A 14872-nucleotide genomic window follows, 5' to 3' on the forward strand; every position below is an offset into this window, starting at 1 on the left:
AAACATCTCAGTAGTTTCCAGATGTTCTGTGGTCCATAGAAATACAGAACTAAAAGGATGCTCCTGAACCACTGAAATCCATTCCCTTGGAAGACACTGACTGACTCTCAGCTAAGGACAGAACCCCACTGCAAAACCAATCCATTATTTTAATCTTTATTATCCTGAGTATATTAACCTCCACAAACCAAGTGCCCCAATGGTTAGAGGATAAATTCTAATTTTTAGTTTAGTTTTCATTACTGGACAGATGGTTTTTATTTTTGTTTGGGTGCAGGTGTATGTGTCACTAATTCTTTGTCTTCCGTAGCTTCTCCTTAAATCTGATGTCTGCAGCCACAGACTAGCTGTAGATGGCAGTCACACAACTCTCAGCATTCTTCTCCTCTGCAGATCTATACCCAAGTCAAGCTCTTCTCACCTCTCACAAAACCTGCCTTTCTCCTGGTGATCTTTGGAATAAAGGTGCCTAGAAGTTTACACAGTCATCCAGGCAAGGATTCATCTTTACCTGGATACTCTGCCATCATAAACAAGTCTTTTCGGGACACATGTCCAGCTGACCCAGTGATCAGCTAATGCTTCCTTTCCTCATTCTGCTTGTCCTTGCTTCTTTTTCTAGTGATGAACTCAGCCTACAGCTGTAACTTTAGCTGTTAGTCCCCAAATGCAGGCACCTTATATTTCCTATTATTAAATTTCATCTAGCTGCTATTACTGCAGTCCTCAAGGTCAAGCTTTTCTTCCCCATAACACTGTGATCTTTTGCTGTATTAGAAATCCTTGAACTGGGTCATCAACAAATTTCATTATAGCAGTGACATTCAGTCACCCCTTCACAAGTAAAAACACTAATATAGGGAAACATTCTCCAGAGAGCTCTCTGAAAAATCCAGCCAGAAATCCTCCTCCTGCCTGATACCCTCCAAAGTCACACTACCTGCCATCTCCCCTCACCTACATGTGCAGTTACCTTAATAATCTCCTTTAGCAGGGCTTCTAGTCTCCTCTCTGGAACAAAAATAGATTTTGGTTTTTCTTTCCAATATACACTCCCCATTTAAAACACTCCTCAGTTCTTTCTTCACTGCTCTCATAATGCACTGGCGTGACACAGCAAAGGTTAACAATGGCACATTGGTTATGCCAGCCAGTATTTCAGGGATTGCACACTATTGTATATATATAATCTACTGTATTACTGATTTTAGTAACTGGTAGGTGTGTCTAATAGTTCATCTTTTTACTGTCTTCTATACAGATATAACCACACCAGACTTGAAAAAACCACTTAAATGTCTTGCTATTAACCCTGTGACTTTATATACCTATCAAAAAGGATTAAGATAAAAAATAATTTTTTCACTTTCCAAGATTTTAAATGAAAATATGACATATACTGGTGGACTGGGGGGTTCTTGTTTTTCTATCCCACCTATTCCTAAAGCAGAGTAACATCTTCATGGCAGTATCTTTTCCTTTGATACAACCCTTCTGGTTTTCTTCAGGTCCTTTTTCAGGCGAATATTCACCTACAAGGTACTGAACCATGCTCCTACAAGATCTGGTTCCTTGTTCAGGATACTCATTCCTGAGAGTATGATTAATCTTGAACTTTAAACAAAGTCAAGTCTCCCCCACACTGCAGATCCTGAACAAGTGGAGGTACAGCATCAATTCACCCTCACTCTCCTGCGCTGCAGGGACTTCCCTGACACCTGCCTTGCTTTCCTCAAATATCTAGCAATATATTTTTTTATTTACTGCTTAACTACAAAACATGTTACTGATAGTTTAGGGCAGGGCTGACTTTAGATAAGGCAAGGTGTGGAAATCAGACCCAATGTAATTCATGCAAAGAGAAGTCTTCCCTTTCTGCAGACCCATTGTTTCACCAAGCTGCCTAATACAGGAGCTGATTACCACAACCACAGAAACTTTGTGTAGGCCCTCACCCCTCAGCACACAACAGATATCACCAGGTGCTAAGACAGTATTGAAAAAAAGATTATAAATACTAGGGAATAAAATTTTGCCTATACTTCTCAAGCCAGGACTGCTCCAAGGCCCAAATCAAACCATTCTACATCAATGGATTAAAAGAAAACAAATAAGTACTTTAAATTCAGCTCAAAAAGTAGAATTTGGGCTAAAATAATCAAATATATATTCTAAGCACATCACTCTGGATATTTTTTTAAAACCATAAGTGTCAAATTCCGCTTGAAGTAATTTCTGTGCTGTAACCGAATACAGAGAAGGAGGAACACATCTGGTGCCTGCACTGTGCAAACATATTTATGATTAAATAGAATTGAATACCAAAATCCTCCAATGATAGAATTCATTAGACTAGTATAATGCTGCATAATTACTTTTTTTTTACATCATCCACTGCATGCTTTAAGAGCTCTTTTTACCCACTGATATCAATGTGCTATAACATATTTACATACACTCTGTGTAAAAGGCTGAGGAAGTATTAGACATGTCAGAGGGTGACACAGAAAGGCAACTGTTGTACAACAACTACACTGTCAGCAAAACAAGAGAAAACTAATTTAAATTCATTCCCTGGCAGGAAACTTTACAGACAGGTACCAGATTTACATTTTGAAAGGAAAGGTGCTTCATACTATAGTAAGGAAGAGTTCTAACACAACAAGATCAATCCACCACTCCTTTCTACCAGCACTCCTTACTCAGCTTGCCTGCCTGGCATTACTGGCCCTCCCCCAACATGCCATCCACAGATTTCCTTAGACCTTGCTAAGTAAGCATCACCCTTGGGTCTTTCCTCACTGAAAACATCTTCGCACATTACTGCTCTCAGACTTGGAAGAAAGTTGCCAGCAGGCTCTCTCTGAGCCTCAGCATGACTACCTTTGCTCTACTTCTTTCCTACCAACCCAGCTGTCTCATGACTCCTAGCTGGCAGCCCAGTCTCCCTCCTGGCTCATGCAAACTGTAGCACATGAAGGTCAGGATCCAACTTCCCCAACCACCAAGGAAAACCATGGGCTCCAGTGCCACAAAAACCTGAGCTGACACGAATAAAGAAGGGTTGCCACACTTCTTTAAAAAAAATTGTCAGGTACCAAAGACTTTTGCCATCACTGTTTCAATTCTTTTCAAGTTAAGCAGCCCACTGTCTCCCTAAGGCATGCTCCATCTCCCTCTCAGTGTACTCACCATTCTTCACTGTTGACACAGAGGAGTAAGGGAGTTTGGACTAACTAAAGAGGTAAGCGAGCTACTAAGGCTGATGGTGCAAATATGCTGGCTGCTCTCCCAGATGGGTTAGGGATGATGCCCAGGCAGTCCAGTGACAGTAACAGCCTTTGGATCAGGTTCAGCAGGCAATTAAGGAGCCAGCATGGAGCAGACAGATTGGCACAAGGGACAAAGTAAGTGTCCACAGCCACACTGTCCTCCCCCTTCAAACAGCAGCCAGATACCCACCTGATAACAGTTTTCTGCAAAGCGGTACCTGCAACCAAAGAGCAGCCAAGGCAATGGAGACTGATAAAAGCAGTCTGCAGGGACAGCAAAAAGACAGCTGAAACCAATTACTATTTGCACTTATTTCACATCAGCCTACATGTTTCTAATAAAAAAACCAAAACAAGGGCCCTGACCAACCATTTCATTTCCAGCCCTCTAATAATTGTGGGTTATTTGAGCCATGTGCCTGCAGGCTAAGGAAGAACTGCTCTGCATTAAATATATATTGAGTTCCTAACCAAAATAATCTCTCTCAAATGGTATTTTTATTGTAAACAAAAGCTGTAAAAGTTCTCACCTCAGGTTCCTTAAGACAACAGAGAAACACTACAATGAGCAGTTGCAAACAGCCAAAAGGCACAAGAAAATCATTAAGCCAAAATTTAAAAGATGAAGGGGTGTCGCTCAAAGGGCTGTTCCACAAATGGCACATGCTCTGTCTAGTAACTGCGGTATGAAGTAAATCTATCTTTCAATAGTTACTAGTACAAGCCATATTCTTCACAAGCTTAAGATTCAGGGGACGTGAAAGTTATGACATTTTTTAACTCTCCTGGACCAGAACAAAAGTTAGGCTGCAATTTGAAGCAAATTAAAAGTAAATATATATAAACATGAAGTAAATTAATATAAAGCACTTGTTCAGTAAGTAACTGTGCATGAACTGACTCTTTAATTTTCATCATTTTCTAATTAGTTAGTGTTGACAGAGATATATTTGAAATCTAACTAATTTAAATTCTACATCATGCCTCCTTTCTTTCATAAAAAGCATCAAGGAATCAAAAAAACACTTCAACACGCCAATTAAAATGGTTTAAAAGTTCACAAAATGTAAAATTTCAACAAAGGACCTGTCGATGATCACCGAGGAAGGATTTTTCAAATTTGGTTTCACATATAGGAGATAGGAGCAGTTATGGATCTACAAATTCTCAACGCAGACCAAACAAAACACCAGCATCACAGGAATACAGTGCAGTATTTTACTGCTCACAACTCTTTTTCAAATGTTTGAAAACATCAAACCTTCAGTCAGTCTTTTGTGTAAGGTGTCAAATTCCCAAAAAGATTCCCACATTTCCACAGTTTACTCTTAATTGACACTAGGCAAAAGCACTCCTACAAAGCAGCCCAAAAAACTGCACTGCTACTCAAAGGAGAAAAAAAAAAAAAGCAGGTTTGGGGAAGTGAAGGATTCTACTACAAGGAGCCACAGGACCTTGGACTCTCAGCAGTGGCCAGGGGCTACTCTCCCTCCAGATGCCAAATACACCTGCTGCAGGTCCCGGCATTCTGGAAGAGCCCTGCCTGCTCCCAGCTGGAGCCCACGGAGCACTCGGCAGGGCGGCTGCCCGGAGCCGGCTGCTGCTGGCCGAGCAAAAGAAGCAGCTCCGTCCCAAATCTCCTTTTCTCCAAGTAGTTCTTGCATGCAAAGCAAAGAGAAGACTGAATATCAGAGGAGTTGTGTCCTGGCAACCTACAGGAAGACAATGCCATTTCCCAGAGATCTACAGTCCTTCCTCCATCACAGGGCCAGACACATCTCTTGCATGCCATGGGAATGCCTACATTTTTCCTAAGAGGAAAGCAAGGCAGGACAAATCATCACAGGCTAAACACAATCCCAGGACTGAGACATCAGAATCCTTCTTAGATCTCTTTCCATCCATGTGCTTTTGAAAATCATTACCCTAGCTTTCAAATACTAAAACTAAATTTAGTATCATTTACAATGAATAAATAATATGACTAACTAAATATTTGCATCTAAGATTGAAAGTCTGAAATATTCTAGCATGGCGGGACACAAATGCCAATGAAAACAAATGAAAAAAGTAAGACCCTGTGAATTACCTAGATGAGCTATCACAAAGACAGAAGAACTCCCAGGGTGAAATTCATATCTAAAGAAAAGTATTTCAGGTTCTGATGTTTTTTATTACATTCAAGTGAGACCTGGTTCGGTAGTTTAAACTTTTGAAAAAATAGAACCTAAAAAAACCCCAAACTAGGTAGGAGGTTTCTTAGAAAATTAATCCCTTCCAAAAAAATGAAAATATAAAGTCACCCACAAAGATAAGGGCTCCAAAAGTATTACCAACATGCACCAGTAATTTTAAAAGTTTACATTTAAGAGTTTAAAGGAGCTACTTAAGGTTCAGTATTTGCCCAAGTCTTTGCAAGGTCTGAATAAAAAGTCAGAGAATTTATTCCAAGTCTGTCTCAAGGACCTAGAGGGCATTCTGGAGAGAGTAACACAATTTAAAGGTTAAACTCATAGAATCAGCATGAAATCTTCAGAAGATATATTTTTATGTTTAAAAGACTTTTTCCATCCTTTGAAGAGTTATAAAAATATTATATGAGCCATATTCCCATGTAGAGCTGTTTGGAGAAAAGAAAATAATGTGACAGAACTCAAAAGAATCGATCAGCCACAGCGCTGGATATTGCACATCATTTATTGATGTTTCAAAAGTGCTGCTATTAGGCTGCAATTATATTTTGCTTTTTCTTCATCACAGAATTTAAAAAATGTGAAGGGTACTTCACTTTTTCCCGACTCATCCATTTTTCTAGACAAGTAAAGAGACTCCCAGTCCTTTCCCTCATGTGTTGCTAGAGAACACCTAGCAGACTACAGAAAGCCTACACTGAGACCTCAAACATTTTAAACTGAAAAAGATAGCAATAAGCAGTGTTGAACAAAACTAGCATTTCTGCCATGTTAACTGCTCACTAGAATCAAATATTCACTCTACAAAGAAGCTGGGGATTGGAATCAAGTATTCATGCTTAAGGGAGCTTAAAAATCTAACAGCAAAATCCTTCAAATATTTCCTAGCATGTTAAGTATGCACATCTCTGGTATTTATAAAGCAGATCGAGGGAGTCTCAGCATGCAACCACTTAGTCACAAAACCATTTTGTGAGATGTCCCACAAAAATGAACGTGAATGCTTTTGTATAGACTGGTTCTTGGAAATGTACCCAATGGAAGTAAAATTAGCAATAATGACAGTCTTACCTGGTCCCAGGGACAGATGATTCCTCCAAAACACATAAAGAGATATCCCATGGCAACAAGACATACCCAGACCACCAGAGAAAATATACGAAGCAGCTTCTTAAAGATGGGTTCTACGCAGACAAGGATAAATATAGCAAAAAAAATTGCTAGGGCTGTTGGAACAGTTATTAAAAATGCCACATGGTCTTCAACTTCCTGAAAACAGAGGAAAGGGAAAAGGAAGTTAAAAACAAATGTACTTTAATATCAGATATCAATAACATACTCTAAACTTATTGTACGTGAAGATAGGAGAAAAACACAACTGTATATCTACAGTGAGTTAAATCAAAATAGGATTTCTTTCATGGTAAGAAGCTGTTATGTGGAGCATCAACCTTGTAACTACTACTGTAACTATTAACCACAATAGCACAACACTTCTTTTGCTACTTTGAGGCTGTGAGAAGTGTGGGCAGCATGAGGGGGCTGAGTTGGAAAGCTGGTTCCAAGCTCAGTCTACAGTGGACCCACAGCCCATGGCCAACCATCCAACAGCTCCACCACTGGAACACACAGAACAGAGAGGGGCAAAATGCAGAACAGAAGCTTGCAAGGGCATGAATCTACAGGAGAAAGAAATCTCCCCTGATGCCTGGCATGCCCCTGCAGAACCTGTTCTTTGCTCTGCAGACTGAACAGACCCATTCCATCAGGAGAGGGGCTGGGGCTGAGCCAGGCAGCCCCATCTGCTCTGTAACAGCCAACAGAGCCACAGGAACGTGATGGTGACAGCAGCAGGGACCCTCTTGTGAGAGGCACCAAGGTCTGCCTCTGACACGCTCCTGACAGCTGTGCTGCTTCCTGGGGCTCACAGCAGGGATGTCACCAAGACACTCCCAAGCCTCAGAGAGCCCACTGCTGCTGTTTCACAAGGGCTCCAGTGACACAGCCAGGAACAGTCTGAGCAATTCCAGGATGGATTGCAGAGGGTGATGGTAAGGCACTCTGGAATGCAAGCTGGGTTTTCACCAATCCTCGCAAAATTAAAGTTCCCCGGGGAGCAGAACCTCAACTCATTCCACTCCAAGTTTGATGTCAATATCAGAAAGAGATGCTCTGAGTGTGAAAGTGAGCAGAAAAAGGAATTAAAGCCACTCTAGCCAGAATTTTGGCTTTGGGGCCATGGGCAGTAAACAAGAAATGTGCACCTAGCACCTTGTCACACAGATGTGGTGGGATGGCTCCCATGACAGGAGTGTTGGAAGGGAAGGATATTGGCTCTACAGGAAGGAGAGGGGACACAAGGACGGGGTGTTACCCTCAGTGCCAATGACCAGTGAGAATGCATGGAGCATCCCCTGCCAAGGGATGAATGAGGAGCTGAGGGCTTATGGGTTGGGTTAAAGGGAGAGCAGAGAGCAGGTTAAAGGGAGAGCAACATTACAGTGGGGGTCTGACACAGGTCCTCCAACCAGGAAGATTGAGAAGATGAGGCCCTCTCTAGACAGGAACAACCTTGTGTTCACAAGTCCTGGTCCTCATGAGGAATTTTAGCCACCCCAACCTCTGTTGAAGGGGTAACAAAGCAGGGCATGAGCAATCCAGGTGGTTCCTGATGATAATTCCCTTCTCCAAGTGATATAGGACAGGCTGGGAGGGGCTTTGAGCAGCCTTTTTCAGTGGAAGGTGTGCCTGCCCATGGCAGGAGGGCTGGCACTAGGCGATCTTTAAGGTCCCTTGTAACCCAAAGCACTCTATGATTTAATATCATCTGAAGCAAGTTGAGAAAACTGTAAATCACCCTGAACAATGCAGCTGTCAAAATGCTTTAAAAATCAACTACATCCACAGCTCTATAAAAGCCTTTTTGACAGTGATAGTTGAAAGGTACTAGATGTTTTGATTCTGCCTAAAGTATTTATCTGGAGGTACAGACTCTAGATCACATATATACATTTTCCCCTAGCAACTGCTTACTTTGAAATGTACAAACAACACCCAGAGCAAGGACTATAATATAATGTGAAGCAAGATTCAGAATATTCAATATTTAAATTTATATACAGAGCTTACTTGGACGCTACTACACTAACATCTTTAAATGATCTAATGATGGGTGCATTAAAATAAAATAAATATTTGATTTGCTATTGCTGTACATGCTCAAAAGTACGCCTGGTTGAAATACAACAGCCCCAAATCAAAGTACAGTCACAGGATCTTTAGTCATTCCCCAGCTGTTATGAATTCTAACAGCCTCATTTACAGCAACAAGGATTCCCCAAAAGCAGGCTCCAAATGCTACTGCTGCAACAGTAACCACAGACTTCATGCAGAAAAGCCTCAGTTTTATTTTTCCTGGTGAAATCTTCAAGAGAATCTGAAAGTACTTATCTGATGATTTGTAAGACATCTAAGCACAAAAATAACATTTCTTTTTCTCTTATTTGTAGTTGCTGCCTTTGTGCCCTGTTCAATCTTGTTTATTGATGGGTTTTCAACTTAAATACATAACATTTTACTTAAAAGTATCTTAATGTGACTTTTTTCTTTTCTTATGTATAAAAGATTTGCTTCAATTAAATAAAAACTAAAAATTTATAAATAAATTTATAAATTTACAAACATCTACAAATGCCATCAGCAGATGGGGATTTTTTGTTTTGTTTGGGTTTTTTACCCTGATCTAGTAAATTTTACAGCTTGATATCTAGAGACACTTGCTTCAAAAATCTGGACCCCTTTGCTGTTCCCATTTCTTCATTTTCCTTGCAGCCCTGCCTGCACATGTGCACCGCAGACTGGGAAACCCAGCTGCTCCCAGCTCCAGCTCAGGAGCACCCAGCACCCCGGCATGCTGAAACCAAGGGAAATGCCACAATATACCCTGCCCTGCCTGGCAAAAGTCAGCTCATCTTTCAACTTTTCTTATTTTTAATTCCCTCTTAAATTTATCAAGTCATACATTTAATCAATTTTAACTGCAACACTGACAATCACAGTATAAACAAAATAAGTGTCAGGAAATTTTAAGTGGTGATGCTAACCCTGAAATGCAAACACTAAGCTTCCAAATATCAAATACATACACAAAGGCTTCTAAGCTCTTGGTTCTTCACACTGAAAACAAAATTATGGCCCTAAATTTAGGCACAGAGGTAAGAAGCTGCAAGAGCACAGAGCTGCACAGTAAGAGTAAAAATATAAAACCTACTTACTAGTAGGAAAAACTACAGATTTATATATCTAAATGTTGTGATTTTTGATCAATCCCAACTCAGAGACTTGTTTCAGTTTATTGACTTAGTGATTTAGTAAGTGGCACAACTAATGTCAGCTCAGTGATCACCAAAAGCATTTAACTTCAACCAGGTGGGATTGCCAAACTCTTGTTGCAAGAGACAGGTGTCACAGGCAACAGGACAACATCAACTTCCTTGCACCATCTGTCACACAGCCCAAGCCACAGCACCAAAGGAAACCACAAACTACTGGAGTAAGCCCAGACTGTGGAAAACCACATATTTAAATGATGGAAAACTGGCATTTCAGCGATAAGGATCATGCTACAAACATACTAGTGAGAAAATCCAGATGCACTTCAACTGCACACTTCTCCACACCAGTAAAAAAGTAATAAAACTACTGTAATTTCTGGGAGAATTTGGCTTCATAACAGATCCACAATATTTAGAAGTCTGTTTAGAGCACACGTATGCTCATGTAACTACATATATTTATATTTAGTCTATAATTAGACCAATCCCTCAAAATGCTTGTTCCAAATTAACAGCTACTCCATTTCCTTTTTTATGCATACACTGATCTCAACACCTAGCTGAACTATTTTGATCACTAAATCTAAAATTTTACTTCTGCTTTCTCTCCTTCTGAGGTTGCCTACTACACAAATTTACATTTTGATTTAAATGTATGCAAAGGAAAAAAAAAATAATAGACCACACAGTATCAGCTCCTGAGCACAGGTGAACCTCCTGGAGCTTATACAGGAAAACATCCTTCTGCTGTCATCACAGCACACCCTGTACAAATTCTGAAGTAAAATTGAAATTTAAAGACAGAATAGTGCACACGTTAGGCAATTTATAAAATATATGAGAAAATAAAACTTCATTATAATTTGTATCTTTTACAAAAAGCTTCAATGCGAACAAGGGGATTTTCACAAGCCTGCCTTTAAAATACAAACTAATGTCAGCCCAAGAAAAGCAGGCCCTGTAAGACAGAGGTTTATTTTGGAAACTGCTTTGAACAATATTTTCCTATTACTTCAGAGGAATCTCTAAATCTCTATAGAATTGTAACTTTAAGAGCACAACATTTAGAACTTGCAGCCTCCCAATCAATATTTGCAATTATCAGCATGTTGCACATTGGGTGTGGCAAAATCCTAAAGGTTAGCTGTTCTTTTACCTTAACCACTTCCCAAAGAGGTAGGGGGGAGAAGAAAAAAAAAAACAAACCCAAACACTTTGCTTTTTTTTCCCCCTGCTAGTCTCAGAAATTAAAATACACCAGAGGTAATGGAATTAAAATATCAGCATGACACTTTTGAATATAATGGCTAAGCCTGCAATAGATGGATCTTACCTGACAGTTCTGTCTCCCTGAGTGTTTTCTGTCTTGCTGTCTTTTAATTACTGAAGAAATTAAAAAGTCTACTGTTAGAAATTTTTCAACCCCCACAAATTCTTCCAAAGTGCGATAATCTTGTTATCACCAGTAAGATCCAAAGTCCCTTTCAATCATCTTTCCAAAACCTACAACCTTCATCCTGATCTTTATCAGATAATGTCATGCCCTCAGTTTAATTTTAAACAGCAAATCTGCTGTAGAGCACTTCACTGTCATATATAAAAACATAGTCAGATGAAATAATCCATAAAAATGAACAACTAAGCAGTCAAAATGCCAGTTTTAGCATAAAATCTTTTCACATGGTCCTTCATTCTTTTGACACTTTTTCTTTATTCTTTTTGTTAAATGGAATTCACCAGTAGTCTATATACAGAGGTCTCCTGCTGGGATCTGAAATTTCATTTGCTTTGAATTAACTCAAACCATTTACTATGTTAAACTCCTACTAAAATCCCTTTTTGCTGAGATCAGTGAAACACACTCTGAATGTAAATACAAAACCAAATGATTAATGTTCTTCAGACATTGATTTCGTTTTTTGTTTCATACATCTATTCAATTTTCAATATCTTCAATTTCATGCAGCTATTTTCAAAAATGTTAAGTGTTAGAAGAAATGTTACAGGGCTCAAGGATTACCAGTTTGCTGACCTCTCAATCAAACATCTTCCTTTAAAAGGGCTGACTGAAAGAATCTGTTGAGTTATCTCTGCAGCCAAAACTGCCCATTTTTCCTCTAAAGCCTTTGCCAGGACTTGAGACAATGATTTTCAGAAGACATCATCTCCCTTCTCTTTGTAAAATTGGACAGCATTTAAATTCTCTAATATCACCAAAAATACTTCTCTACAAAATCTGCAAAATTCTTCTGGCTACTTGTGACCCTTCTGCTATGGTTTTTTATTTTATTGAATTTGCTTATGTCTGACTGCACTGTGTGCCATCTGCTAGACAGCTGGAAAAGTCTCCATTTTATTAAGAGGTGCCGTGCCCTGCTCCTGGCCAAGCAGCTGTACAGTTTCATCTAGGATTTCATCATTTAGGGCAACAACTGAAAATTTTTTGCCAGCAGTCCAAGGTTTCTTTTCCATCAATTCCATTAGTATTAGTCCATCTCCACTTCAGAAACTGTGCAGTGTCTTTAAGGCCAGATGCTATTTCCAATACCACACAATTTTTTCTGGATCCACAACTCAGAAACTGACTCCTGTGCCTTTTGTGCCCAGAATTTATCTTTCATAACAAAAAACTTCACTTGTTATTCTTGCTTAGCTGCCTGGTAAGAAGGTTCCTTATGTGGGGTTCATTTTTTTAATCTTCCATTGAGTTTTGTGCAGTGTATTCAAGGACATTAGCAGAAAATTAACTGACCTGTATCTTTTAATCAAAGTGTCTTGAAGTTTGTGTCAATGAAGCTTTTTATTTTCACTAAGGCCCTATGCAACTGCATGTCTGAATTTTTTTTTTCTCTTTGATTCAACATTCCCTGTCTGGCTTAGCAGATCAATGATAACAGCATCAGGCCCAAATCCAGCTGTTTCATGATGTCTGTTGTCTTGAGAAATTCAGTTCTATCAATGAGTCTTATGTGCAGTCTTCACTTGCTGTTAGTACACAGAGATCTCTGAATCCACACCAGATGTCAGTCAAATGTCAGTCCAGCCATTTGCACATCACATGGATCATGTGGCATTACAGCTGCCCAGCTGCTGTGTGATGCTGTATGTAACCAGGAGAAGCAGTTCTGCATCCATGGCCCCATTCTTTACCATTCTGCATTCACTAGTACATGGGAATATAATTGCAGCAGCAAGATTTCATCCAAACCCTTCAGATGACATTCTGGCCACCTGAAGCATTTCCCCAGGCTTGAGAGCCATGAACCATATGTGCTGTAAATGTGTTCCCCATAAGAAAAGTGTTCAGTTTTGCAACAGTGCAGCCCTTCTGCTGCAATCCAACAAGAACAGTTCTCTGGCATTACAGGCAATGTCCTTGTGAGCACAGAGAACTCACAGTGACAATACAGTGACCAACCCTGCACGTCTTGTGAACACCCGTCTGACCACACACATGCCTGACTACCAAGCCAAGCACTTTTGGCCAGTGGTGTTTTTTTTTTTTTAAATCCAGTCACATATTGATATTATTTATCTTCTCAAACAGTCAGTAGAAAATAATGGCATCCAGATTTTTCCAAGTTTGCCTGATAGCTAAAAGTGAACCTCGCCTGCTTCAGTCTTGTAGCAATGATTATCAGGAACACAAAGTCATACCAGAGGTCAGACTTCTCTGTTTAATGCAAGAAATATCAGACCCCATAGTGGCTTTGGAAAGGCTCTTTGGAGGAGCTGTGGATGCTGTGCAAATAACAGTAACATAAGAAATTGGAAGAAAACTTCTGGAGATAAAATATTTGTTGCTAGTGAGGAAAGCAGAGAACAATTGTAGCGTTGCTGCAAATGACACCACCCCCCCCCAAAAAAAAAAAAAAAAAAAAAAACCAAAAAACCAAAACAACCAACCAAATAAAAAACCCAACTGGTTGGCAAGCAAAAGTTCAATAAGCAGCTAAGAAAATGTGCTCAAAAAGGAAATCAAAGAAAGCGGGGTATTTGGGAAATAGGAATTTTGTCTCCAGAAGGCAACTGAGCTTAACAAAGAGAAGATAAGAATGATTTTGCTGGCACTTCCAACATCATAGAACATTCAAATTGAATGTTATAGATTGATTGTTACAGAAACAGAGTACATGGTTTAAGAGAAGCTATAATGTCAAGGAGACCAGTGAGTCTCAACTAAATGAAAGGACAGAAGTTGATTAAACTCAGCTAAGAAGGTTTCAGTAAAGGAAAGGCAGAACAGACTCTCTTTTTAAAATCTGGCAGAGCAGTATGACACCATATGAAAGGATACACTCTTCTCTACAAGCCTAGGAAGCTAGATGGAAGAACGAAAATGCCTGTTGTTGAAGCATTATTTACACAATAGTCTTACTGAAAACTTGGTGTAAAAAATCATTAGCAGAATAAGGAAAAAGTAGAAAAAGGCTGAAATCCATACTGTTCACCAGGGACTGAAGAAAGGCCTGTATTAACAGTCTAAGAGAATTAACAAATAGTATAAAGTGGCTGTGAGCCAAAAAAAAGAGACTGAACAGCAAAGCCTCATAAAAATAAATTACTTAGAGGACTGGTTATCATGCAGATATAAGGAAGGCTGTCAAAGAAGAAAACACAGCAGATCAAGGGATCCTTTAGTGACTCCCAGATGGACTTCCTAAGCATCACAACAGCAGATGGAAGCTGAGACCACAGTCTGTGTCTCATGCACTGCTGAAAACAAAACAAACAAGAACACAGACAAAAAAACCCACCCATGCAAAGAAAGAGAAAACAATCTTGAGATCAGCCTGATCTCAAGAAATGGAAAGAACCTGGTCCACAGAATATTGCTACTGAGGGGCTTCTTTATAACAATGACAAATCTTGTTAAGAAAACAAATGAAAAACAAAACCCAAACACAAGCTTACAGATTAAAATCTTTGTAGGTAGCCTGAGGATACTATAAAACTCAGAGGCACGGGGCAAAAGCTAATCAATTCCCCTTAACAACTTGAGAAAGACCAAAATACAACCAGAATGTCTCAACATCCAAGTAAGGAAGCCTCTAAAATTTTTCTTCTGTAGAGG

At 39.6% G+C, this 14872-nt stretch overlaps 1 protein-coding gene across 1 annotated transcript in view; it reads right to left on the bottom strand.

The window, feature by feature from the left end:
• Nucleotides 1–14872, bottom strand: part of ADCY2 (adenylate cyclase 2) — a 204580-nt gene that overhangs the window by 177855 nt on the left and 11853 nt on the right. Inside the window, 1 exon segment of the mRNA XM_030239642.2 lies at nucleotides 6536–6733. Coding sequence (XP_030095502.2) covers nucleotides 6536–6733 — 198 coding nt within the window.

Source organism: Serinus canaria, chromosome 2 (assembly GCF_022539315.1).
Source record: "Serinus canaria isolate serCan28SL12 chromosome 2, serCan2020, whole genome shotgun sequence".
In the NCBI taxonomy this organism is placed as follows: Eukaryota; Metazoa; Chordata; class Aves; order Passeriformes; family Fringillidae; genus Serinus; species Serinus canaria.